Raw genomic sequence first — 27193 nt, forward strand, 5'->3', positions numbered from 1 at the left:
GTCATGCGGTGTTGTTCTTTTGATTCGCTATAACTAAGTCCTCCAGAATGGAATTGACAACTCAAGGAAAGTGTACAAAGAGACACTAGAGTCTATTGAGATAAACACAAATAGATATATATATATATATATATATATATATATATATATATATATATATATATATATATATATATATATATATATATATATATATATTCCAGACTAAAATGGCGTTCCGGATTTGCCAAATCTGAAGCAAAGTAATACACCGACGGAATAGGATGGGGGTTGAATCCCACTAAAATCGGAGAAGCCAAGTAGGGAAGATCTTTCACTTCTGAAATGGCGAACAATAATGAACTCCAACAGGAATTCACAGTACAAAGAAATAATCCAAATCGCATACTAACTGCTACCTACATGCCGAACTTAATACCTTTCGGAGGAACTTCCCAAGGGTTTACAAAGATAGCCAAAGGCCACACCTACGGAAACAATTAGATAAAAAATTGGTCTGAGATATACTAAATCAATCAGCCCATAAACAAAAGTTTAATTAATTATTTATTTTATGATAGGAACATTACAGGGCCAAAGGCTACGAAATCACTGTCTAAACCAAACCTATCCAACAACGAAAAAAAGGGTTCGCATTTAAAATGAGACGTGTATTAAAACTAAACAAAACTTAGCCTATTTTAATTCTCGTAGACCTTTTGGAATGTCAAAATGGAATATTACTTAAATAAATTATAGCGTCTACATTTTCAAACTTACATTTAATTAACTTTATAAAATTAGATAGTGAAATAAAAAATGCAACTTTATGTGGCCAAAATATAATGTTAACTAAAAAGTCAAGTTAGATGGAAAAGTAAAAAGTTATGGAAATAAGATTTTATTATTTTCAAAAAGTGTACAAAAAGAAGAAAGTTCATTCATGGCAAGTCATTTGCAAAACCCTAGTTTGTAGAGTTGGCAATTGTTAATCAACTGCATTGAGACGAAAACCCTATGTTGATATTGATTTGAGGATGAACAACCTCCTAGCCACTTCAAGGTGGACTAATACAGGATTGTGTGCAAATAGATTATGGTGATTGTGAACATTTACATTTAAGTGTCAAAGAATCAATTCAGGATCCTTGGTGATAAAGAGTTAGTGGAGATTGAAGATTACAAGTGTTTGCATTCAAATGCTAGTTCATTATCCTAAATAAAGCATTAGTGGCTACACATTTAACATTATCTGGCCACTTCAGTTTGATAAGACCAAATGCAAGCAGAAGTGGGTGAGTGAGATAAGGTAGAGCAGCTAATTATATTAATTCCTTGTATGCTGACAGGATGCTCATTTGAGTTGCAACGGAGCTTGAATCCCATCGGGAGTGACCCATGTGGAGCAGGAAGAAAGGAAACTCAGGTTTTGGAGGCTTCCGAACCAAGTTTTACAACCTCCATCACTCAAATTTCTGTTCATTACTCAATGAAGGTGGCATGAGGATTTGAAGGGAGTTATGAGGTTTCTAGGAGGAAGTGTTGTCTATTAAGGTGGTCTAATGTCTTCTACATCAGCTTTCACACAAGTTCTTAAATATTCTACATAATTCAGGCTACAAACTTGGTATTTGTCATCTATATTATTCTTCCAACAGATGTATCAAATAAAATTGACAACTAAAAAAGGTACAGATGTGAATTTATATATATATCTGTAACAGCAGTCTTAGAATTGTCTTTTATTTTTATATATAGTCAAATTTTATATTGCTTCAAGCCTATTCATATATCAAAATTTGAATAATGTATTTTGGTGAAATTGTATTGAGAAAATGTCCCAGTTGGCTTATTTTAAAGCAAGTAAAAAGTCAGCATGTTGGCATTTATCATTACTTGCCATTTTGTCAAACATTTGTCCAAATTACAATAAAAACTTAGCCATCCCATTACAATATAAGTCCAGGCCAATTCTAGCAATATCGTACAATGTTTATTTAACTTAATTTTCAATATACACAACAATATTTGTGCTCCTTGGTTAGAAGTTCCAAACTAAATTTCATTCAAATTGGAAAATCATTAAACTTATTAGTACACAAAATTCTTCAAAAAACTTAAACATTACCATCAAAACCATAAGTCATTTTTTGATTTCATATTGCCAATGTGCTGAATATTCACCAAATAATGTACCCAACTATGGTTTAAAATGAACCCAAAATACCTGTTCCTTAAAGGAATCGAAGAAGATTGATAGAAAGTCTTTCACCTAGCAAAGACAAAAGTAACCATTAATGATAAAACTTATTCACATTAACAACCCCAAAGTACAGAAATCTAATAGTTTTTTATTCATAGAGTAAACTAGAGAATAAGTTGGAAAGATTAAAGAGACATTGCAACATGCCTGCAAACATTTACTTGAATAATAAAACCCATCTCCAGCATCACCTTGAAAAATACTTTTCACAACTGGTGATATTGATACGGCTGCAATGTGAACCACTGATTCGTAAGTTATCATTCAATCATAAAATATCTGAAACAAAAGTTTCCAATTTACCAGTGAGCATAAGGATAACCCCTTTCTCAAATGTATCCAATCCAAGCTTTGTAGCAAGCACCTGAAGAACACAGCAACTTGTTACCACCATGATTAGCTCCACCAACAACCAACCAATTAAAATAAACCTATCTTTGGGTATGACTTGAATAATGGGCACATTAGCATACTTCCAATCGAGGAAGCTCCCTGTATCCATGGTTGAATGCTTCCTCAGTAAGTTTGATTCTCTCCTCATGTCGACTTTGTACAAACTTTAGCTTTGCTTGCAGTTCACGAATACTTGTGTCCTTGAATAAAAACATGAATAACATGAAAGAATGTATAGTTAGAATAAAATACTTGCTCCACTTGAAAAGGCATAAATCCATGACAATAATTAACAACAACAAATGCATGCTCTAAAAATAAATTTTGGGGGCAAGCCACCACAAACTAGAAATAGAAAAATCTGTTAACTTAATCAACAAAGGCAGGCAAGTACAAATGTTGCATCATCAGAATTTATAGGGAGAGAGAGACATAGCTCGTATATGCCTCTCATCACCATGTTTTCTGTTCTCAAACTTTATTAGCATTTTTCCAAAGAGAATAAGGGATCTTTATGTTGCCAGTGGAGACAGAAATGAGGTGAAGCCTGGTTGAGAAATAAGATTTGAACTCTTTAGAGGATAGAAGAGATATTTTTCTAGTTCTCTTGCAGTGAAGAACACAATGGTTTTTATTTTCTCATGTTATCTAAATTGCCTTGATGGTATTGGTGACCCAGTGATAATTTTGCCTTCACTATTCAACTACTGCAAAGTTGTAGGTAATTTTGTGTATGGCAATGGTTTCGTGTGGTCTCGGAAAAGTTCATATTGCAATCATGGTTTGTCCCTTGGTAAAGTCCAAAAAGTGTGGTGGAGTTGACTGCGAAATAAGGCAAAATTGGAAGCCTTATCTATTCTGAATTTGGCATCTGGAGATCCACTTTATTTTATGGCTCATAATCAAGGAGTTCCAACCACTTTGAATATGTATTCTTAAGTTCGTTTGATGTCAATAGATGTTAACTAAACTTGTGAAGGATACTTCTAAAGCTCTAAGAAGGGTATTGTGCCCATTTTCATGAATTTTTGTGGGGTTTCCATTTGTCTCTCCATGCCATCCAAAAAGTGTCCTTTTGTCATCTCAGATGTTGCTTTGCTACAATCTTATTAGTAGGGGAGGGTGTTCTTAAGGCGATGACTGTGTAGTTCTGATATTTAATTTTTTCCCATGAGATAATTCTGTGTTCTAATTTCTCATCTTCCTAGTTGGCCACCTGTCTCTTAGTAGTACAACTTTTGCAGGCCAGTACTTCTTTCATAGCATTAGTGCGCTATCATGTTAATATGATATTATGAAACACTTGTTCAAGTCAAACAAAATAAACATGAACTAAGACAAATTTAGCTCCATAAATACAAACAAATTTGACGCAAATGATGTAATAGAAGATTCTAGGATTCAATCAAGTAAAGCTAAAAGCTGTTCTAGTGGTTTCATTAATTTCTTTAAAATGGAGCAAATATAATCCAAAAAAATTAAGATAGAAAATAACAAATCCTTTTCTTCTTGTACTACATCTATCCTTATTGAAAGGAGCAGATTCCAGAAATTAGTCAACTAAACATAAGAGCTGTTCTCGGGGCTTCATTGATTTTTGTTAAATCAACAGGCAACATAATAAAAAAACATTTAGGATAGAAAACCAGAAATCCTATTTTCTTTTAATACATATATCCTTATTGATGAGAGAAGATTCCAGGAGTCGGCTAAGTAATCTAAAAGTCGTTCAGAGGGATTTACTAATCTCTGTTAAATCTAATAGACAACACAATCCAAAAAATTCAAAGTAGAAAACCTAGATAAGTTATTTTTCTTGTAAGACTTTTATCCTTATCAACAAAATAAAAAATTAAGAGCAAAAAAATAATAATCTCTAACTGGAGCAAAATGTGATAAAAAAATAAACTAAACAAAAAAATTTGCTTTTATTAATATCTAAAGTTGCTGTTCAAAAGAATTAATAAAAAAATTGAACTCTAATTACAATAAGTATCCTTTATTAATATCTAAAGTTACTACTAACTATCCTTTATTAACATAGACTAGAAAGATGGAAATTCAAAAGAAATAATATAAATATCTAACTCTAATTACAAAGTATACCTAGCCTCAAATTTCTTCCATTTCACAAAACAGGTTTCATTCTGGAATCATTTCATAACTTACATTGCTTAATTGGGAGGACCGCTGCTTCTTGCTAAATGCTTCTTTCAAATTATCTTTATGGCGTGCCTTTGAAATACGAAGTTTCAGAGACAGGACTTGGAATGCATCATCCAAATATTCAAGACTTGAACTATATGGGTCAAGCTCACTGTCTGAATCCTTTGGCTTTTCACTGTAAATAGAGGAAGATGTTGAAATTTTGTCATTTTCTAAACTTTTCTGGTGAACCACATCAGGGCCTTTCATTTCAGAGGCAACAAAATCTAGGTTTTTTTTATGGGTCGAAGTCTGTATTTGATTGATCAATGTGTAGTGGTCATTGACTTCAGAAATGATATCCTTGACTGGACATCTACCAGAAACCTCACATGTTGCCTTATCGTCTGGCATGCTATTACTGGCATCTTTCAAACAAGATGATGATGCTGGAATTGTTTCCATTGTCCCAGGAACCTCAAGTGGAACAACATGCTCAACTGCTTCTCCAGGTATTTTGTTTTGAATCTGCAAAGAAACAAATCTAGTTCAGTAAAATGAGAAAAGAAAAACATCAAAATTGTGATAAGAAATATGCCTTGGTACCAAAAACATTTTACTAAGAAGTGAATGTTGTAGTTACACATCTCAAGAATCTGACAACATTCTTGTCCTTCAATAAGATATTAATAAAAACTTTTATCGTAATGCATTTCAACATGCTTTATTAATCCTCAATTGAAATTTTGAATATTTTTAATCCTCAAGTACACGAAAACAAATTCACACTTGATATTCCAAAGACAGTTGACACCACCAAGTTGGTGGATCAAAATGGGATGTTCATATAACAGGCTTGTCTAAAATAAAATCTGTCAAACCTCTGTGAAACTACTTAGTAGAAATTGGGAAAAAACATTGACACAATAACTATGATATTTGCATAACTTATATCTTGAAGAGCTTCAACTTTTGATCTTAGTGTTAGTTGGCAGTCTTAGCTATTAAGGATTGGCCATTTGCTCCAAATATGTTAAATGCAGTTTCCACTTTCTTCAAAACATATTTAATACTAAAGCTGTGTTTTCAATAAAGAACAAAAAAATTATATAAATATACTTACAATGAGAATAGATCTCTCATAAATTCCAAAAGCATTGAACTTTCCAACTGCCAATTACCATGTTATGAAATAGTACATAAAAGGAGGTTCCAGAGTTTCAGAAATAAGGAATTTGAAGGGTTCTTAGCGCAGGTCCCATGAAGTACACCTTTTTTTTTCAGCAGGCACTCATATTTTTTAGAAGATATTTTTGGAGATAATGGTTCCATGATATTTTTGCTTTATTAAATTTGAGTAATTCATAAACTTGTTGATTTTTTAATCACTAGATTTTGATGATAGCTGCTAAAAAAGGAGGGAAAACTATATGCGGCCATGTGGAAAATTTGAGGTTAAAAAGTAATCTGGATTCTAAAATCTCCATCCTGAATTTGATTGTTTTGTAACATTCATAAGAGTTGTTTTCTTACCTGTTTGGGAAAGCTCCCATGGAGACAAGTGATTTTCTAATCTGTTCCAATATTTTGATGAGAACTGGGATGACATCTTTCCAGGACATCCAAATTCAGCCTCTTTGATCTTACCATTCTCAATTCTCAACTTGTGAAGAACATTCATAGGCTCATCAATCGTCACCAATACCTGTATCAACAATTTCTCAAGCAAGGCATTGGTTGTCCTACTGTAACTGCCAATTTCATTTATTTCTAAGTGGGTACTTATGTCCAATCGGAAATCAACAAGAGAGACAGGCTCAAGAATCTGGGAGTCAAAATTGGGCAGATAAAATGTACATCATAACTTAGATTCCACATCATTCAACTTAACCTCAGAATCATCATCCTCCATCAATATATTTGATTGTGAAGTTGAAAACTGTTTGCTACATCTGTATTTCTCCTTCTCTGGAAGGCTTGCAAAGGGTAATATCCTACATCTGTTAGCCAATGATGGCTACCATTTCGTTATTATTACTTTCTGTAAGTGTTATTAGAGTCCCTACCAGGAATATCCTTTAGCTATTCCAAGAAGGATGGCTAGCTTTAATTGGTATAAAAGTCACTGTAGTTTTGTTGACTGAAGTGGAACAAAAGGATGGAATGATTGTTCTTAACAACTATGACAGTCGTGTTGTATTCTCTGTCATCTGCATCTCAAGTACTATACTTTTCTCAAAATTGATCAGCACATTTCAGAATAACAATCAGATAATAGAACTGAAAGCCAAAGCTGGTACACACTGTTGAAGTGAAAAAAACAATGCATTCCCTTATCAGCTGTACTTTTTTCTGTTTCAATATTTTTTACTGAGAATTTGGAATTGTCATGCATTGTTAAAAATAATTCATTAATCAGTCTATTAATGGTAATTAATGCATATCAAACAAGGACAATGTCATGCTGATTGTTCCAATCGTTCATGATTAAACATAGAAAATAAAAATAAAAAACCTTCTTTCCACAAAATGTAGGGATAGCTAGCATACATAAGCCAGCTGAGTAGTGCAGATGCTTTTTACATTGTGTATTGAGAAGAGAAGACGGTTGTATGCATTTTTTGAAAATGTTCAGTAGCTGGAGGGTTTAACTCTTGGGTTTGGTTATTGAGTTGAACTCAACTTCCTTTTTACTATTCTATCTTTTAATAAGAACCTCTTCCTGCAGACTCTTAGATGATCAAGGACATTTATAAGAGTCTTTGGCAAACAATTCAGTTGACCGCAATTAGTTTCTTTGAATGAATAGACGAAAAGCTATTTTTCAAGAAAATTTCACCCTAAGTAGTTTAGTGAATTTTCCATAATGCACCATAAGTTTGAGTGGTCTTAAAAGGATGTGAATACTTTTCCCATTGGGGTGAACTCCCGCGTGATTTATTTCCTTTCTCATGAAGGGTTGCATTTCCCTGGTAATTCTAATGCTACAAAATTTACTCTCTAGAATAACATAAGTTCTATTTCTTCAAGATAATGTTGATATAGGTTGGCCAAGAGAAAAGATCGGAGATTTGTCCTAATTTTCTTGACCTTGATGAAATCATCCCCTTAAATATGACTCAAACAATATAATAATGATGTTGCATGTAATTAGATGATACTATAAATAACCGAAAGTGAAAATATAATGGTTATTTCATTCTCTTATTTTGTTTTTGAATGAATGGTCTTGTAATTTTTATGTTGAGTTTCTATTTATCACTTTGACAATATAGATCACAATGTCATAGCTACTTACCAAAGGTTTGTTTCATATTGTATCTCTACTCATATCTAAATATAACATGAATATATCTCCAGTATGATCGTTGTGATTCTAATACATCTCAAATAAGGAATTGCTTTATCTCAGCCATATTTCTCAATAGGTAGGGCCATGACATATCGAAGTGTCCCTTTTTATTTGTGAAGGTTAAAATGGAGCAAAAGGAACTAAAGTTATTTATTACATAAAAGATAATGTTAAGAGTGGGATTGTTGTTGCACCAACAGAACAATCTATTAGTGCCTGATACAACCTTTCAACTTATAGTACACAGGAGGTGGTTAATCCCTTGTCATGAATCCTAAGGGGAGAGCTGAACATTTTGCCAATAATCGCCCCCTCAACGTTACTCGAGGGTCTGAGGATTTAAACCTGTGAGCAAGCTCTAATACAACTTGTTAGAGTGGGGTTGTCACTGCATGAAAAGATAGACCTGTTAGTGCCTGATACAACCTTTCAACGTATAGTAGACTAGAGGCTGCTAAGCCCTTGTCACGAATCCTGAGGGGAGCGCTAAACATTTTGCCAATAGATAAATTAGAAGGTAATATTAAATAATTAACTAAAGTGACTTTAGGCTTAGATTAATTGAAATGACTACTAAATTATATAACTACAGTAAACTATTTCCAACAAAAAAATAACATTATTTTACTGTTCTTTGGTTGCATGAAGGATATGAATTGATTACTAATTTCTCTTTAGTGAAGATTTGAGAAATTTTCCACAATTAGTCTTAGGATGGATACCTAAGGAAGCCTACCATGTTCTAAAGTTTGTATGGCACTCCTAACCGTATGGTTACCCCTCTTTGCACTCCTGAGACACCTCTAATGGATAGCATACTCCTCTTTAGAAGGAATCTTGTATAGAAATTTTGTGCACCCTCGAGTGTACAGGAAAGGCCATATGAAAAATCTATGACTCCCTTGGCATACGGCAAAAGGAATCCAATGAATGGTCTCACTAAACGGTGGGCATACTATTGGTCATACGATGGAGATGTTCCACCTATATGGTGGGAACAACAAGCTCGTATACTGGAAGTACACAATGTACGGATTCCTTCAATTGCTAATAGATGCTACGTGTGTATGGTTTGTATCAATTGGATGACGATGAAAGTCTCATCGATACTTTTTGGATGTCTTGATGCAATAATTATTATTATAGTCAAAATGAACACAGATGGATAAACAAAGATCACAACTCGCAAACAAACATATCAAATAGAGATGAGTAAATGGAACAAATAATATAAATTATTCTGGAGTTACAATGCTTCTTCCTTCAACTGAAGACTCCCAAAATACAATCTACTAGGTAGAATACAGTGAGGTCTAATTCCCACCCAAATTGCAAAGTGCCAGAGTAGGGAGGATCTTGCAACTCTGAAATAGTAGACAATGTTGAACTTCCAACTGGAGCTTACAAATATAATTATTAATTAACAATCAAATTCACTATGGCTACTACTGTGCCAAACTTGGCCTTACAAATGGGCTCCGAGAAGTTTCCTAAAGGGTTACAAATTTGTCAATGCGACCAAACATATAACAAACTAATAAATAAAAAGGGGCCTAAAAAGATAGTATTTAATTTCAAGGCCAACCAAACAACTAATTCAATTTAACTATTTAATTATTTCAAGGACATTAGTCCTCCCCAACCATAGATTGTTTGCCCTCAAGAGATTGTTAATGTTTTTCCAAAAAATAAAGATAAACAACAATAAACAAAATAAAGAACACTAAAACACAGAAAGACACAACAATTTATCCTAGGAAAACCCTCCAACTTGAGGGGAAAATCCCAGCCACAAAAAAATCCCTTTTATTAAATAATAGAGGTCTAACTACATTGCTTTTAACTAAATACAGAACTCATCATACAAAGAAATCATATATCTCTTGAATTGAGAGACTCTTCATAGCATAACCATAAGTCTCTTCATTTTCCAAATGTGAGTCTCTTTATATTTCTAAACGCACATCTCTTTGCATGTTGCATGTCTTTTTATATTTCCAAACACATGTATATAAAAAAGCACTATGCAAGTAATCAGTATATGTCCTACAGCTACAAACATCAACACTCCCTCTTAGCAAAGGAGACACATTTGGGGATTTCATGAAATCTTGATGAACACAATGGCTATACCCATGTGTGTCAACAACAAAGCTTTATCACAGATTTTCTCAAAGTGATATAGTTATCCCAACATGATATTCACCATGCCTACTCCTAGAGGGTGAAAGAAACAAAAAACTAGGTAATGGAGTCTCACACATGACTTCCCCCATGCCTCAAATAGGGTAGATCCATATATCTACTCGCAAAGGGTGGAACGATTGCTTTCACCTCAGACTTCTCCTAAAGAAGAATGCATCTCCACCATGCCTAATAATAGAGGGAAAATCCACCATACCTACACGTAGATGGTGGAGCAATAGATTTCGCCTTGAACTTCTCCCTCTCAAAGAACTCATTAACAAGGGATTCACCTTGAGCTTCTCCCTCTCAAAGAACTCATTAACAAGTGATTGCACCTCAAACTTCTCCCTCATGTAATGTTCCTGTAATAAAATAAATTATGTATCAAACTATTGTTAATGGGCCGATTGATTTAATATATCTCGGACCCATTTTTAATTTTGTTTCCGTAGTTTGTGTTGTCGTCGGCTATCTTTCTACACCCTTGAAAAGTTTTCCCAATGGGTATTTAAGCACGGCTTGTTGGTAGTCTTTAGGTATGCAATTTGGATTATTTTCTATGTATTGCGAATTCCAATTGGAGTTCTCTGTTGTTCGCCATTTCGAAAGTGAAAGACCTTCCCTATTTGGTTTGTCCGGTTTCGATGGGATTCAACCCTCACCCTATTCCATCACCTATAACATTTCACTCGGATCTGGCAAGTCAGAGCATCATCATATTGCGAATATTCATTGTGTTGGTTTGATCTCCTCTTTTGTCCTGTGTATTTCCATTTGTTGTTTATCTACATTCAATCTTGCTATTTGTTCACACTATTTGTTAGTCTGCAAAAACTCTCTGTGCATCACCTACAAATTCCAACCATCCATCTCCAGTCCCATTCAGGCAACGCCCTTCACACTATCCACTCATCTGTCTATCACTCAGGCACATCGTATGGCCCAGTCATTCTCCTTCAAGCACACCATACGGCCAAGTAACCCCCCCCCTTCAGGCACTACGTACGGCCACATCTACCCCGTACGGCTCAACTTCATCACCCACCATACTGCCCCTTCTATGCCACCGTACGGCTCACCATCTCCCCCTTGCCATACCATACGGACTGTTCTATACGGCCTTCAATTCGTCTGTACCTTGGCTATTGCCACCCGTACGTTATCTCAACGCCACTGCACTAATCACGTACGGAGTCCATCTGGTGTCCGAAATTGTCTAGAGAGAGATTTCCTAATTCGAGTACGAGAACAAAACATCATAATGGTATCAAAGCAGAAACCGTTTCGGAGCAGCTCCGAAACCGTTCGGGAAATCTCTGAAACTTTCGAGAACATTAGCGAAACTGTTCGGAACATTACACTTCACAAGGAAAAACTCATTAACAAGGGATTGCACCGTTTGGGAGCATCTTCGAAACCGTTCGGGAAATCTCCGAAACTTTTGGGAACATTACCAAAACTGTTCGGAAAATTACACCTCACAAAGAAAAACTCATTAACAAGGGATTGCACCTCAAAGTTCTCTCTCACAAAGAACTCATTATAGAACATAATAAGAACAACTGAATGCTACGACTCCCTCTCAATAGGGGGTTGCATTCTCACAGCTAAATTATCTCAATAAATTATACAAGACTTCAATGTTTGACAGACCAAGAACTTTTTGCAATCACACTGCTACATAAGCTTGTTGATCCTCTACAAAGGACTTGGCACTCTTCATCTTCCACTCATGCTCCATCTAAATCTTAATGAGCCTAAAGAAGTCCTTCCTCTTTCGCTCATCAAGCTTTCCCTTTATGTTATAAATATTTTCAGTCTCAAACTCATCTCTACCACTTTAGCCCTTTGATAGGTCGGCTTGAGTTCTTGGAATTTTAACTCCCCCTGAATGTCATTATTTCCTCTTGGAAGAACCCAAATGCAAAGACAATCTATATAGTTTCTACCTCTTCAATGAAGTTATGTGCCATCAACTCAATCCCATGGCTGCAAACAATGTCCTTGCATTTGTTCATTTCTACAGCCTACACGACTCTCTTACAAGATGCATAAAGCTCTTACTGCCTTGAATTCCTTATGTAATCTCTCATCATCTTGTTGCTTCTCGATCCATCCTGGAAACATTTTGGAGAGATTAGTAAAAGACTCAACCTATGTCCCAAAGAGAAATATACAGACAAATGCTAGAAGCATACATGATTTTCCCTATGTTATTGCATGAATTAACTACATAAAATTCATGATCAATAATCAAAGGTATAAAATACTTCTCTATTTATTGCCACTATAGTATCTCTTTTTTGCAATTGATCAAACTACACCTTGAACTTCCAGCTCCATAGAGAAAATATTCTAAATTCAAAGAGAGTGCAAATAGTCATCAAAGGTTTGTTCTCAACATAGGAATGCAACTACTCATACACCTGTGACACAAATTGGTGATATCTTCGTAACAGGCGCCTCCTTGCCTTCCATAGAATTTCTTTAATTACTATGAATGCTAACTCCTTCAATGCCCATAGGTATTCTTAACCCAATAGCAAAGCACCCACGTAAGAGGACAGTATTCAATCTTCAAAACCATATGAGAAAGGAACTCTATCCCAACCATCCATGAAAATATCTGAGCAAATATTATTTCATGAAAATAAGAGTTAATGCTCCATTGTTTACAATCCCCTCCTAAAGCTTCTCACAACCCTTCTAATTGTGGATACCTTCAAATCTTCCACAGCAAGAACTGAGCCGACAAAAATGCCTCTTCCTCGACTCTTTCAGCTAAAACTATTTTAAAAAACCATTGTCGGCAATATAAGAGTCCCTATTAAGATAATATATTTAATATCTTTATTAAGATATTATCTCCTTAGTTAAATACTTTCTATAATGGTCAACTACTTGTCTGTAGTCCGTCTTTCAGTCTAGATAGGAATGTTTCCTACTTTGTCTCTTTTGTCTTCAGTCCAGATAGGAATGTTTCCTATCCTGTCTTCAGTTTTGTTTCTAATTTCGTCTTCAATCTATGTTGTTTTTTTTAGAAACAACGTCCTTGTAATTTTTTATAAGGAACACATTTGTTCCTCTATTAATCAATCAATCCTCCGGAAATCCATTAATCTGCCAATTCTTGAATCTTGTAACAGTCCCTATTGGAAGAGTTACAAGTTGCGAACATTACAAATTGGTTTTGAGCATTGTTTCACGGAAATATTAATCAAAATCTTTGACTTCCCGAAATAGTTCTTTTATATTCACAACACAATAGAGAATTTGAACATCACTCACAATACGAAGTGTCCCTACCTACAATATTGGGAAAACATCGACTTTGGCATAGATTTCTTGAACAACCCAGATCGAGTTAGGCACAAACATATATTTGAATAATAGTGTTGCATAACCATAATGTTTTAATGAAGTAGCCATAATATTTTGTCAAGCCATAATTTCCCTAAGTACACTAATATTTTTAAATGTGGCAGTATAAAATATTTTTTGTTCATTCAAAGTGCGTCCAAACTTTTAATCTACCAGACCAGTTATATATTTCTCAAAATTAATTCACCAAGCCGCCAATTAACCTTAAGCACCACTAATACGGTAGAAATAATATTACATATCCAACTTCTGAATATAGAATTTCAAGAAGACAATATTTTTATCAATTCTAATTATGTAACTTCTCTCTAATTTGCCTTCATAGATGTCTTCACAGCTTTCACACAAGTGTGGACTCCATCATGAATCCACTTCTAGAAGAACTTGGTTTTCATCCATCTCTTTTGCAATTTGTTGTTATCCAACCTACTCTAATGACATGTTAACTTTAATCCCAAAAATAAAGATAAACAACAATAAACAAAATAAAGAACACTAAGAGACAAAAATTTATCCAAGGAAAACCCTACAACTTGAGGGAAAAAAGCCAGCCGCACCAGAAATATAGCTCTTTTATTAAATAACAGAGGACTGGGTACAATGCTTCTAATTGAATACAACACTCATCACACAAAGCAATCATATATATCTTGAATTGAGAGACTCTTCATAGCATAACCAAAAGTCTGTTCAGTTTCTAAATATGAGTTTCTTCATATTTCCAAATGCATGTCTCTGTGCATATTGCATGTCTTCTCATATTTCCAAACACGTGTATATGAAGGAGCATTATGCAAGTAATCAATATATCTCTTGGAGCTACAAACATCAACATAGAGAAGTTTCCTGAAGGGTTACAAATGTACCAACATGACCAAACTTATAATTTACTAATAAATAAAAAGAGGCTTGAAAGATATTACTTAACTTTGGGGCCATAAAAACAATTAATTCAATTGAACTATTTAATTATTTCAAGGACATTACAATCCTCCCTGCACAAAGATTGTTTGTCCTCAAGTGACTGTAAATTCAATCTTGGAAATCCTGCTAAAGTTGAATCATGAATCAATCTTGTGGTCATCTTCTGTTTTAAGTCAAGTACCAAATAGATTTTATCATTGTAATAGATGACATATTTAACCACCTTGTACATGTCATCCCGTTTTTGACCATCCATCAATTGGCATACAAAGGTTTTCTTGGAGTAGTTAACTAACAAATGGTCGCTCCAATTATTTTAAATCTGAAACAATGGGCATGTGGCAGGTATCTTGAGTAAAGCATTGGTCACCACATTCTTCCTCCCATTTCCAATATCAAAGTTATATGCCTAAATCATATCTTGTCTGAAATTTGTCTCTATCTTCTTCATTGAAATTTCCCTTGGGCCTCTATTTGCAATCCATCATATCACCACCTTCTTGTCATCTACCTCAAAAGAAAACTCCATCTTCTTGACACTCTATCCATCGAATGCCCAATATGACATCTATGTCATCCAGATCTATCACAAAGAAATCGTTCGTCACTGTATAGTTTCCATGGTAATGTTTAGTTGTGGAATCACATGAATACAGGGTAGTAAAGTTCAACCTATCACCTTGACCTTAAATCCCTCATGCTCTACTATGTGGAAAGCCCTCTTAGCAACAAGGGATGAATTGATGAAATTGAGTGTTGCTCCACTATCAAGCATGAATGTGAATTTCTCTCCCTAAAGTGTGCCATGGACCCAAAATATGCTACATCTAGAAGTTGTGGAAAGTGTAGAAATGAGACCCTTTTGCAGAAGTGTGCCAATCCTCTCTGCATGATTAGTCTCTTGTAAATTGGGTAGTTTACTTTCTTCCTCATTGTTAGGTATCACCTCAATATAGTGAATCTTTCCCTTGCCAAGACAAAAATGACTTGGTTCCCAAGGTTCCCTACAAGCGAAACAAATGTTCCTCCTCCAAAGCTCTTGATAAATGGCCTCATTCATCAAAGGTTTGTTCTGAATTGGCCACTTATTTATGTCCTCTTGTGGGAGAGGTAGTTGGGAATGAGTGTAATTCTTGGAAGAGGAAGATGTTGCCATGTCACACCCCTTCTTGATTGCTTTGGTGAGCATGTTAGGACTGAACCATTTGACCCAGCGCTTTAGGTATTCCATTAGCCCATACATGAACAACACAAGTAGTCTCCTCTCTGAAATATTTGTCACCAAAGAGTCTCTAAAATTCTGTAATGTAATTGTCCACTAGTCCGGACTACTTTGGCTAAACCAATTCTTTGAGATTGAGCTCTGGATCCCTCCATCAAAGTGGTCCATAAGTACCTCTATGAATTCAGCATACAAAGTCACTTGAATTCAGCATACAAAGTCACTTGATCGTGTTCGAGCGTAACCATCCCACAATGCCAAAATTCATGAGAAATTCCTTCCAGGTGAAGTGCTAAAAATTTAAATGCCTCATCCTCAAGCATTGGGTTAAGCTAGAAATAGGTATTTGCCTTTTGTGCCCATGCCTGTGCTGATTTTGTGCAATATCTATCAAAGGATGATAAATTCATCTTGCCTATCTTTTGTTTGATGTCATCATTGTAGTAGCCATGACTATTGCCATTTGAGTATCTCATCTGAAGACATACATAATTCTTGAAGGCTATGATATGTCCCCTTTGAGATCTGCATCCCTCTAGTCTCGCATCAATTTCTCTTGCATTTCTTGGCAAGTGGGCTCTCATTCTCTATGAGGTGCTTGTATTCTTTGTGGGAATGTAAGCATCAATGTTTGATAATGTGAGCAAGGAATGTTTGACCTTCTTGTGATGGAATTGTCACCATGTCCTTGGTCATCTCCATTTGTTTTACCTTCTACCAATATCTACAATGTTTCCTCCATTCCTTGTTGTCATTCCCCTCCAATTATGGCTTTGTTAAGTTGCCTTAACAATGTTGTGATTGCAATGTTAGGTTCCTGTGGGTCCTCCATTTTATGGATTTTGTCCATTGAACGATACCTCCTTCTAGCATATACTTTGAGCTCCTTCTGCATCCATTACCCGACAGGCTGGTAGAATCACTAGCTCTGATACCATTGTGATGTTCCAAAGCAGGTATGGCACACTCAGTCATACAATTACCCCTCTTTACACTCTTGAGATTCGTCAAATGGATGGCACACCCCTCTATATTACCTCTAGTGGTATGACGACAATGTCTATTTGGTCACCTTCGGAAGGCAGCCCATACAGAAATCATACGAAAAATCGACTCCCTCAATGTACAACAAAAGCAGTACGGTGGATGGTCTCACTGTACATTGGGAAGACTATGGTTTGTACAATGGAGATGTTCCACCTATATGTATGGTGGGAACAATAAGCCTGTACGATGGAAGTACCCACCATATAGAGTTCTTTGACCTCCAATAGATGTGTCCATAGGATTTGTATGGATTGTATGACGACGAAAGACTGATCAGTACCTTCTAGATGTCTTGATGCGATAATTATTACTGTGATCAAAACAAACACAGATGAATACAAAAAATCACAACTCTAAAAGGAAAATATCAAATAGAGATGAGTAAATAGAATAGATAATATAAATTTGTCTCAAAATTACAATGATTTTACCTTCAACTAAAGACTTCCCAAACACAATCTACCAAGTAAAATAGGGTGAGGGATGATCCATACTGAAACCACAAAGTGCTAGAGTAGGGAGGATCTTGCACCTCTGAAACAAAAGATAATGTTGAACTTCCAATTGGAGTTTGCAAATACAACTAAAATATCAAATTCACCATGCCTACTACTATGTCAAACTCAACCTTATAAATGGTCTCCAGGAAGTTTCTTGAAGGGTTACAAATGAGTTGACACGACCAACTTATAACTAACTAATAAATAAAAAGGATCCCAAAAAACATTATTTAATTCTAGGACCATACAAACAATTAATTGAGTTGAACTATTTTATTTCGAGGACATTACAAAGCCATTTTTTGTAGTGCAGGATCTTCTCTATGCGGAGGAAGAAGAATCAATTAAATTCTTAAATTGGGCTATAGTGAAGATTGTGGAAACTATATATATAGAATGATTATAGAATAATCAGAGCATAACAAAATAGGAAACTTGTAGAATATTACTTAGTGTTCATTAATATGGTAAAGAAAACCACGATGAAAATAGCTATAAAATATTACTCTTAGAGATTCATATGTTATCAATGAGGACAAAAGACTATGGGAATTTATATTCTCATAAAAATCATTTCCATCAATTTTCACTTTTGGAAGAATCAATATGTTGAGGTTATGTTCTATTCCCAATGCAAGCAATTCGAATGAAGGCATATTACAAATAATCACTAAGGATCACATTAACATATTTGGAGGGCATCAAATACATTTCATGGGAGTTTTACAGTTCATATCTTCTCCTCTTCTTCATTACAGCGCTTACCAAAGCCCATGCGAGAGTTACCATGACATGGTGTTTGTCGGACATGGTGTAAACCATGTGTTGGCAATAGTTTTGGCAATCAAAACAAATAATATTTTGTTAAATAAATGGAGATATAATGGATTTTAGTTCTTGGGCAGTCATTGTTGGTGGTTGCGACTCACAAACCGCTGACAACTTACAATTGCCCAAGAACTACAATCAATTACATTGTTATTCATTAAACAAAAGATTATTTATTCTTATTGTCAAATTTGTCACCAACACCATGTGGCAATGGGTTGTTAGTAAAGAGTATCTTCCTTCAAACACCATATGATGTCTATTGTGCTTTTACAACAGGCATTTATGTGGATGAATGCTCTTTGGGAAAGTTGTTATAAAATACATGGTCCACATTGAAATTTCTACTTGCACTTATGTTTTATCAACTTCAGAGAGGAGGAACAATGATGAATATAACCATTTTGCATTTATTGTTATTTCTCATTGGGTTGGAATTACAAATCTGGCACCATTGCCTTATTAGCTATTTATGATTGTTAATACATTCTTGCATGGAAGCACAGTATATGAAAGGTGTGCACATACACAAAAGATAAGATAAGATAATTTTATTAATGTCCAACAAAAGACCAACTAGGGCCTAAGAGACTACAATAGTGTGGCGAGGGAAAATCCAATTGTACACCAAATAGTGGCGGGGAAAAGGAATAAAACTCAAACAAAGATAACAAACGAAAAAGGAACCAAACAAGGAACTGAGAAGAGTAGTTGAAACGCCTCATAAGCAATCCCAAATAACTAGGAATAAGTCCAAAACTAAAGGATAGGTCTTAGGTCAGGAAGAGATCCTGAGTGATCATTGAGAACCTCTAGAGGAGGGCTACCACTGTAAGGAAGACATGCAAGGGAACACAACCCGAGGATTCCTAGAAGGGGAATCGAGAGGTTTCTTGGCTCCTAGAACCAGGGGAACCACAGTTCATCCTGGTGTAGCCCCATGTGGAAATGTTGTTCGAGAGATTGGTCTTAGAGCCCCAAAGCCTCCTAGAGGTAAAGGGCAAGGCACCAATGATCAGAGTACTCGAAGGAGGGGAGAAACTGTGACTCTTTGAATAAACATTAAAACATTTATATGATCTCATTGTTTATGTGGCAGCAGAAAATAAAATGAGTCTCAGTCTCAGCCACCCCTAAATCACATAGCTAGCAGGCATTGTCCTCTCTTTGAAGGTTGCAATATCCCCATTATTATATAAAATGAAATAATAATATTTTGTATTTAGGGTCCCAATCAATTTTTGTGTATCTCGGGTCCATCTTTAATTTTCTGTAAGCGTAGGTGTTTTTCGTGTCGTGTTAGAACACTGTTTCTCCTTTAGGAGTTTTTCCTTTGATGAGGCATATATGTCAATCGTGTTGGATTGTTTTAGGTATGGGACCTGATTTATTTAGTATTTTGCAAATGCTAAAGAATTCTACTTGGTTTACCATTTTGGAAGTGAAAGGCCTTCCCAACTTGGCTTGTGCAGTTTCAATGGGTTTTGGTCCTACCCTATTCTTCTTGTTGGATTACTTTGCTCGAATCTAGCAAATATGAGCACCATCACTGTTAGCAACTATAATTTTTATTTTGGCTATAAATTGATAATATTCCATATGTTTGGCATATATTTAATATATTGGAGCATATCATTATTCATCTAGCAAATCTAACACAATAACATTTTGCCATTACACACAAAATACGAAGGGCTAATTTGTGTGCGACAAAGGCATAAAACATTGACCTTATCATTATCCGCGACTCAGGATTCCCACAAATACGGCCTAACATATATCCCTCCTTATCATACGGCCTACTACCCTCCCAAGACATGTCAACACACGTTCTCACACCATAGGACTTTCATCTACTAGTCATATGCCTCCCAACACCACCATACGCGCTAAACCACCAACTCATAGAATCACATAATGGCCACTTTAAGTGTCTCAAAAATCCCAATATCCGAAAGCCTTTGAAGAAACATCATCCTAGAAACCAAATCAAAAGCCTTGCACAAATCGATAAAGCACCAATAGACCTTTGGGAAGTGAGATTGTGATTCCCCAATGACCAATCTGAGGGTCAGGATATGGTTGGAAGTTTGAAAAATTCAACCAAAACCCAGCTTGCCCCCTAGCACTAACATATCTCTGATCCAACTCACATGAGAGAATAGCTTGTAGAATAGTAACGTAGAGTTTGGAGAATGTGTTCTTAACCATGATGGTTCTATAGTTATATGGATCAAGAGGGACCTTCACTTATGAATCAGGTGGATAATGTCTAAACTAAGAAGCGAGGAACCCACTGCAAACCACTCTATTGAACAACTCTACAAGAAAAGAACAAAGGGTCTTGATGACATACTTGAACAATTTCGTTTGGAACCCTTCTTCATTCGCTACTTTGCTACTGCTCAAACACCTAATTGCCTCATAGATGTCGTTGGTCGTAAAAAAATGATGGGAGGGAGGGTGACAATAATGGAGGGCTGCCCCAAGATGTCAAAGGCTGGAGGTGTGGGCAACTGGAGGTCTAAAGCGGTATTTGTGGGGGAACTACGAGTAAAACGGGTGCACCAAAAAACCTTAGGGATAGGAGGAGCGAGGAACAGAGCAAATGACTATGGTACAAGATGAAGGCACACTTTTTACAGCAAAGGATGAGGCAATAGGAATGCTTTAACTATGTGTTGGGTGGATATTTTGCAAATGACATTTTTGGGTAAAAATCCAATCGCAAAATAGGATGACCAACCACAATGTGTGAGACAGAGTCTCTCCTACCTTAAAGGGAAGGCTCCCCCTTCTCACCATTCCTTGGATCAACTCAAGGTAAGCCAGAAGTTGAGAGATTTTATAAAATGGGTGTTACCAATATCCTTTCTTCTTATCTTTCAAGAAAGAATCCACTTACTCGTAGAGCAAGTAATGGGCAGGGTGAATCTTTAACTACACTTCTATCAAGAGCTGAAAACAGTGATACCGATAAACCTTCACTAACTCAAAGGCTAGCTAAAAATGTACCAATTTGGCTCTAAGTCCGATCGTACTTCTAAAAGTTTACAATTACAGCATAGAGACTCCTAAAAGTGAAAGTAACTTAACTATTTTGCAAATTAAGAAGAAAACATAAGCTACAGACAAAGCTTCTAACTATAAATTTCCACAATTGCTCTTGGTCAAAGCTCTGGCTCCAAATGCTTCTTAACTCTTTTCTATTCAATTCATGAGATACAATTACCAATAACACAAGATAATATGAATCAAAGATAACTTGGATGAATTATAGACAAAGCTTACAACTCACACAAATAACAATCTCACTTAATCAAAGTTAAGTCTGAAAAGCTCCTTTATATTCACTTTCTCTCAAAAATAGTGCTTACACAAACAAAGTTTTGCTGGTACAATTTCTCCAGAGCTCTCTTGCATAAAGATAATGATGATTTTACAACGAGGGGGCACTTATATAGGCACAGGAGTTGAGAAAAAGGTGGAGGAAAAAGTGGGAGCAACTCAACCAACTTTAACCTAGTCTAACTACAAAAGAAAATAAAAGGTTACATGCAACTGCACATGCAACTCGCATTACATCTTTTTACATATATGTAACTCGCATTACATGTAATTACACTTTTTCATGTAATGCGTCCTTTACAACTACTAACATGAAATAAAAACAAAAACAACAATCTTAAAGATTGTTTCTTAGTGCCTTGAATTTGACAATGATGTCACACATTGTTGGAAGATCAGCAATTTCCATAGTCTTTGATATGGCTTCTACTCTCATTGCATTTTCATATGCTGATTGCACAACTTTGGAATTTGCTGTTGTAGTATCTAAAAAGTGTTCTGTCAAAGATTTATACAAAACAAACTTGTTCATTGTGTGCGAACCAAAATCTTCAGAATCTACATCAGCATTGATCCTAGTTGTATATTTTGAATTTACTCTCTCTGCTACAATAAGATTACCAAAGTCATCATAACACGGCATCCCATCTATTCCAAATCACAAGTAACACTTGTTTCAACTACTTGACAATCTCCAAAGGCCACCTGCAACTTTGTGATCAGCTTCCTCAATGTCTCCTTGTAACGAATGAGTCCTTGAAATCTGAAGAACATTTCACATGACGGAAGAATGTCACATGAGATCACAGCATCCAAATCAAATTTTATCATTTCATCCCAATCATCAAGAATTTCCTTCAGGTTATCTGATTCTTGAGTCAAGGAAGAGATTAAGTTTCTCTCTATTTCATTCATCTCTTTGACGCGCCTAAGAACTTCAAATGTCTCTGTGATGGCTCGAACTCCTTCAAAAATGATTTCATGTATCCAAGACTTAGCGGCCTCAATCAGTTTTCTTTCCTTAGATGTTTGAGACATAACAACAACACTCTAAGAAGATTGTTTCAGAATGACTTCGTTTAGACGAGAAACCTCTTGTTTCAATTCATTTTTCTTTTCCCATAGCTCATGATTGCTCTTTGATACATTAGCCAATGCATCTTGAGCATCTTGCAAACAACTCAAACGTGATTGCTTTCCAATTTCAACCTTTGTAAACTTGTAATCAGAACGAGTAAGTTCCTCAACAAGTTTATCCACTAGGTGCTCAGCAACCTCAGCAAATATGGTTTTATCAGAATTAACCAAAATTCTGGAAACAATCTTGTCTTTCAAAGATTTGGATTTAGTCTTCTTAACAGGAAGATTCTCCGAAGGGACAACCACTTTCCTCCTCTTCGTTGTTATTTTGCTCAACCATGCAAGCAAGTTGAAATTTTCTTCCGCAAAAACAGGTACAGTGGAAACCATTGGCATTGATCCTAATTGTATTTCCATTGTAATAGAGCAAGATTCAGTTTGTACAGCTAAAGGCATAGAAACATGTTGAGAAGACTCCGTCATGAAAAGCTCAAATCCTATCAAAGATGTATCAAGTTGGGAAACTTGCCCATTGGTAAGAGTTGGAAAATATTCAAACACATTTGCTAAATAATCGTATTGTTCATGTGCAAGGATGCGAGGAGCAGCAGAGGATATAGGAAGAGCCATAATATTAACCTCCGAAACTGGAATGGAAGGAGTGAAAACGGTGGAGAATGAATCCACATCATCATCAACCTCATGGTAAAAAGGCTCATGTATAGAAGATGTATAGGCTTGTGCAAGCTTTGGAGGAGATATGATCATGATTTCCTCTTCTTCATCTGAATCTCCTTAATCAGATTCTGTTTCCAATTCCTCTTCTGATTCTTCCATTGATTCTTGAATTGGTTCAGGAACTTGAGATGAGTTAACTCCTTTTCCGCCCTTCAATTTGAATTTGAGGGAACCCTTAGCATCAGAAGATGAGGCACCATCTTTCATTATGATTTCCAGTTGTGACTTTCTGCCATGAGGACCAAAACTTCCACAATCCAAGCCCATCTTAGGATTTACTCTTTTAAGGCCTTTACTTTTCAACCATTTGTTGGTGTTTACTAAGATGGATTAAAATCTATCCATGATAGACATACCTTCCTTTTGTTACCATTGAAGAGGAAAAGGGCACTTCTTATCAAAGTCGGCTTGAGAAATTCTAGATCAAGGATATTGCCATCATCTTCAATTTGGAAATTTAAAGGGATTTTCAATATGTTAAAATCAATTATCTGCTGCAGGGTTAATCTGCAGTAGTCCATCTTCATGATATCAAGTTCTATCCTCATATCAATCCAAATATCCTCGATGTGATAAACATGAGTCTAGGCTCTTTTCATCTGAGAATTCATCTCTTGGTAGTCAAAATTGTATCTAGTTTTGAACTTCTTCAAGGTGATCAATTGTAACTCTGCTTCCATGTTCTTTTCTTTAGGCACTATAATGATCGAATAATTGCCAATAGCCAAAGGTTTAGCTGAAGTAATGCCAAAACCAAGCCTATGTAAAACATGTTGATCACTCTATACGTCCATGAGTTGTCTAGCTAGCTCCATCAAGATGATTTGATTTGTAGCATACCTAGGTAAGGTATACGGCTCACCTTTAAAATATCCAACTCTCAAGTATGTGAAAGTGAGAAACTAAATAAAAATACAGCCATATTAGTTCACCTGCTCCCATACTGCATCAAATACTCTTTTGATAGATAACTACTTATTGAACAAACACTGGAAATGCCCAAAGAAGGCATCTTGGACTCTTCTGTAATGGAATTTACTATTTGCCAAAGTGATTTGGTCATAGTAATCCTAAATAGGAACCTGAAGACGATCTCCCTTGGTAGAAAAATCAGAGAAAGATCCCATGGCAGCAGCAATGTAAACAAGATGAGAATTCATGTAGAAAGGCACTGATGTTCCCACACTGCATATTTGCTGGCAGAGTGCAGTACTGATGAGTTCTCCCCAAAAGATGTGTTCTTTATTCTCCATAATTTGAAACATGAACTTATGCATCCATGGCTCAAAATCAGTAGAATCTTTAAGGCCGCAACTTCTATTGAGAAGGATGATGAGATCCTTATATTCTTGTTTGAAGTTAGACCGATGAACGGTCTTTGGCCATCTCAAGAAGTTGCTTCTCTTATTGTCTAACCAGTAAAGGTTGACATACTTCTGATAATCACCCTTTTGCCCATTCCAACATGCCAATTATGATTCTTTGGTCAAATCAAGACATTTTGCTTTATGTGGAACCTTGAAAATTTGCTCAATGACCTCAGGATCAAGGCTAATGATAACTTTGCCATTAGCATCTTTGATAGTCTTCGTCTTGGGAGTAAACCGGCCTGCACATCCGAGAATGAAATCAACACCATGGGAAACGTGGACACCAAGTGAATATTGCTTCTCTTAATACGCTTTTTCATGACTAGCTAGAGCTTCAACTCTTTGTAGAAAATCAGCCACATCCACATGACCAATCATTGTGTCCATTATGTTATCCAAAATTGATATGACTGATGAAGGAGTTACATGAGCCAATTCTTTATCATATTGATATTTCATTTTGCCTTTGGATTTTGATGGCGAGGACATGTCTTGTGCTTGCGCTGCAACACAAAAATCTCAAAACACAAATACATCATCAGAAGGAATCTCCATACAAATGGATTCTAAATCAGCAGTGAAGATTCGAAAATGGATTGGAGATTTCGCAAATCCGACAAAGTGACTTTAAAGAGAAAACATATGCATATGAAATGGAGTGCAGAATGAAATGGTATGAAAGCGAGAATATGGAAGATGGAGTGAAACGAAAAGAAATGAGAATGCATGAAGGTGGAACGCATGGGAATGTGTGCAAATGAAAATTGCTGATTTCAAAAGTGACTTAGTATTTTCAAAACATTATTGCATAAAAAATGAATACATGTAAATGCAACATGTAACGGGAGATGGAAAGTGGAATGAGATGCAAATGCGGGTGGAGGATGCACTTCACATGTAAGTGCAAATGAAGGATGAGATGAAAAACATGGAAAGATGCGGAAACATGTATTTGCTCATGGGGGCACAAATGCATATGGAGGAACGAAAATGGAAAATGGAAGAGAGATAATGAGTTTATAGTCACTTTTAGTGAAAAGGGGAAGTCAAAGTACATGGGAGATAAAAATGACATCTTTTTGACTTTTCAAAAAGTGACTTTTAATCAAAATCAGACCTTTTGGATGTAATTACATGTAAGGCTTTTCATGTAATCATGTTGTGCGAGTGGATGCGGAAAGTGAGATGGGTGAAAATGGAAGCGAAAAATGGGATTACGTGCATGTGTGGATGGTGAATGAGATGGAAAACATGTAATCGCATTTTGAAAGATCCCTGATAGATGCCCTTGCTGATCTGCTGTAGTTTTTAAATTAATAAACTATAAATTCCTGTGATTTCTTTATGGTCTTTGAGAATAGACAGAAGTTGCAGAAGGTTTTTTTTTTGTTTTGTGTTTTTTGATAGTTTTCACAATAGTAATGAATAATGAACAATAAACATGAGAGGAGACTGAAAATAAATAAGAACATAGAGCCAAATCAGAATTGCTATAAATTGTACCAGGCAGATTTCTGATTTATAAAGCCAAATAATAAATTCAATGCAGTTCCAAGGAGCTTACATCCAACAATGATGCCAAACTGCTGCAAATGGAAGCCGTACGACTGCAAGGAATCACGTCCCAGCTGAAAGAATCAATCTGTAACGCTGAAACCATAAATCTGCAACCTAAATCCACAATAAAGAATGGTGTACTCTATCCCTGATAGCAACGCACATTGTTTGAAGAATCCAATGCCAATAACTGCTGAGGGCTACGTCCCAGCCAGTCCAGAACCTGGGGTTTGCGTCCCAAATGAAGAATTGCTCTCTCAGAGCCAATTCACAAAAAACAAGTTTTTCAATCTACAAAAGATGATCTTAGAATGAAGCTTCCATCTCCTTATAACCCCCTCTCAATTGCAAATCGAACCCTAAGTGTCTCCAAGTGGTGTTGTGTAGTGAAAATATTATAATTTCTTATTTTAAAGTAGTCATGTTACTAGAAAATGACCTTTTTCCTCATAGATAGAATTCCATTCACTAAAATGCCCTGAGACCAAAGAGAAAGATTTAGAGAATTTTGATAGCTTTCCAACGAGCTATCACACCATAGGATGCGCATCCAGATGAGGCCAAAAAACCCCTTATTACTCCAAAATGGCTAAAACTTAACCTTATTTAATTTATTTAATCACCAACTTAGGAAATATTTAAATATATTAAAATATTTCCCAAATGGTCCCAAAAGGCCCAAAATGACCAATCAAACATGAATCTAACCTTGTCACCTGTCTATGATTGATGCCGGACAAGATGTGTCAACTAGTAGTCCATCCCTAAAATCTAGGAATGCTCCTAAAAAGGAGGAGACAGCCCCAATCAACCAAAATTGAGTCCCAATGACTCCCCTGCTGTGTGCACCTCTGAGAGAACTGTAACTGAACTAGGAGT

General features: G+C 35.8%; 1 protein-coding gene across 4 annotated transcripts in view; it reads right to left on the bottom strand.

Moving 5' to 3' along the window:
• The window catches only part of LOC149566500 (uncharacterized), a 374068-nt gene that overhangs the window by 255521 nt on the left and 91354 nt on the right, over positions 1–27193 (bottom strand). For all 4 annotated transcript variants that reach the window (XM_089819822.1, XM_089819820.1, XM_089819821.1 and 1 more), the window contains exons 5-9: positions 4805–5308; positions 2716–2835; positions 2546–2606; positions 2390–2472; positions 2207–2251 (exon numbers count right to left, since the gene is read on the bottom strand). In XM_089819822.1, coding sequence (XP_089675948.1) covers positions 2207–2251; positions 2390–2472; positions 2546–2606; positions 2716–2835; positions 4805–5308 — 813 coding nt within the window. The remainder of the gene's footprint in view (positions 1–2206; positions 2252–2389; positions 2473–2545; positions 2607–2715; positions 2836–4804; positions 5309–27193) is intronic.

This window comes from Cupressus sempervirens, chromosome 3 (genome assembly GCF_028749045.1).
Source record: "Cupressus sempervirens isolate cs-2001-9-10 chromosome 3, ASM2874904v1, whole genome shotgun sequence".
Lineage (NCBI taxonomy): Eukaryota > Viridiplantae > Streptophyta > Pinopsida > Cupressales > Cupressaceae > Cupressus > Cupressus sempervirens.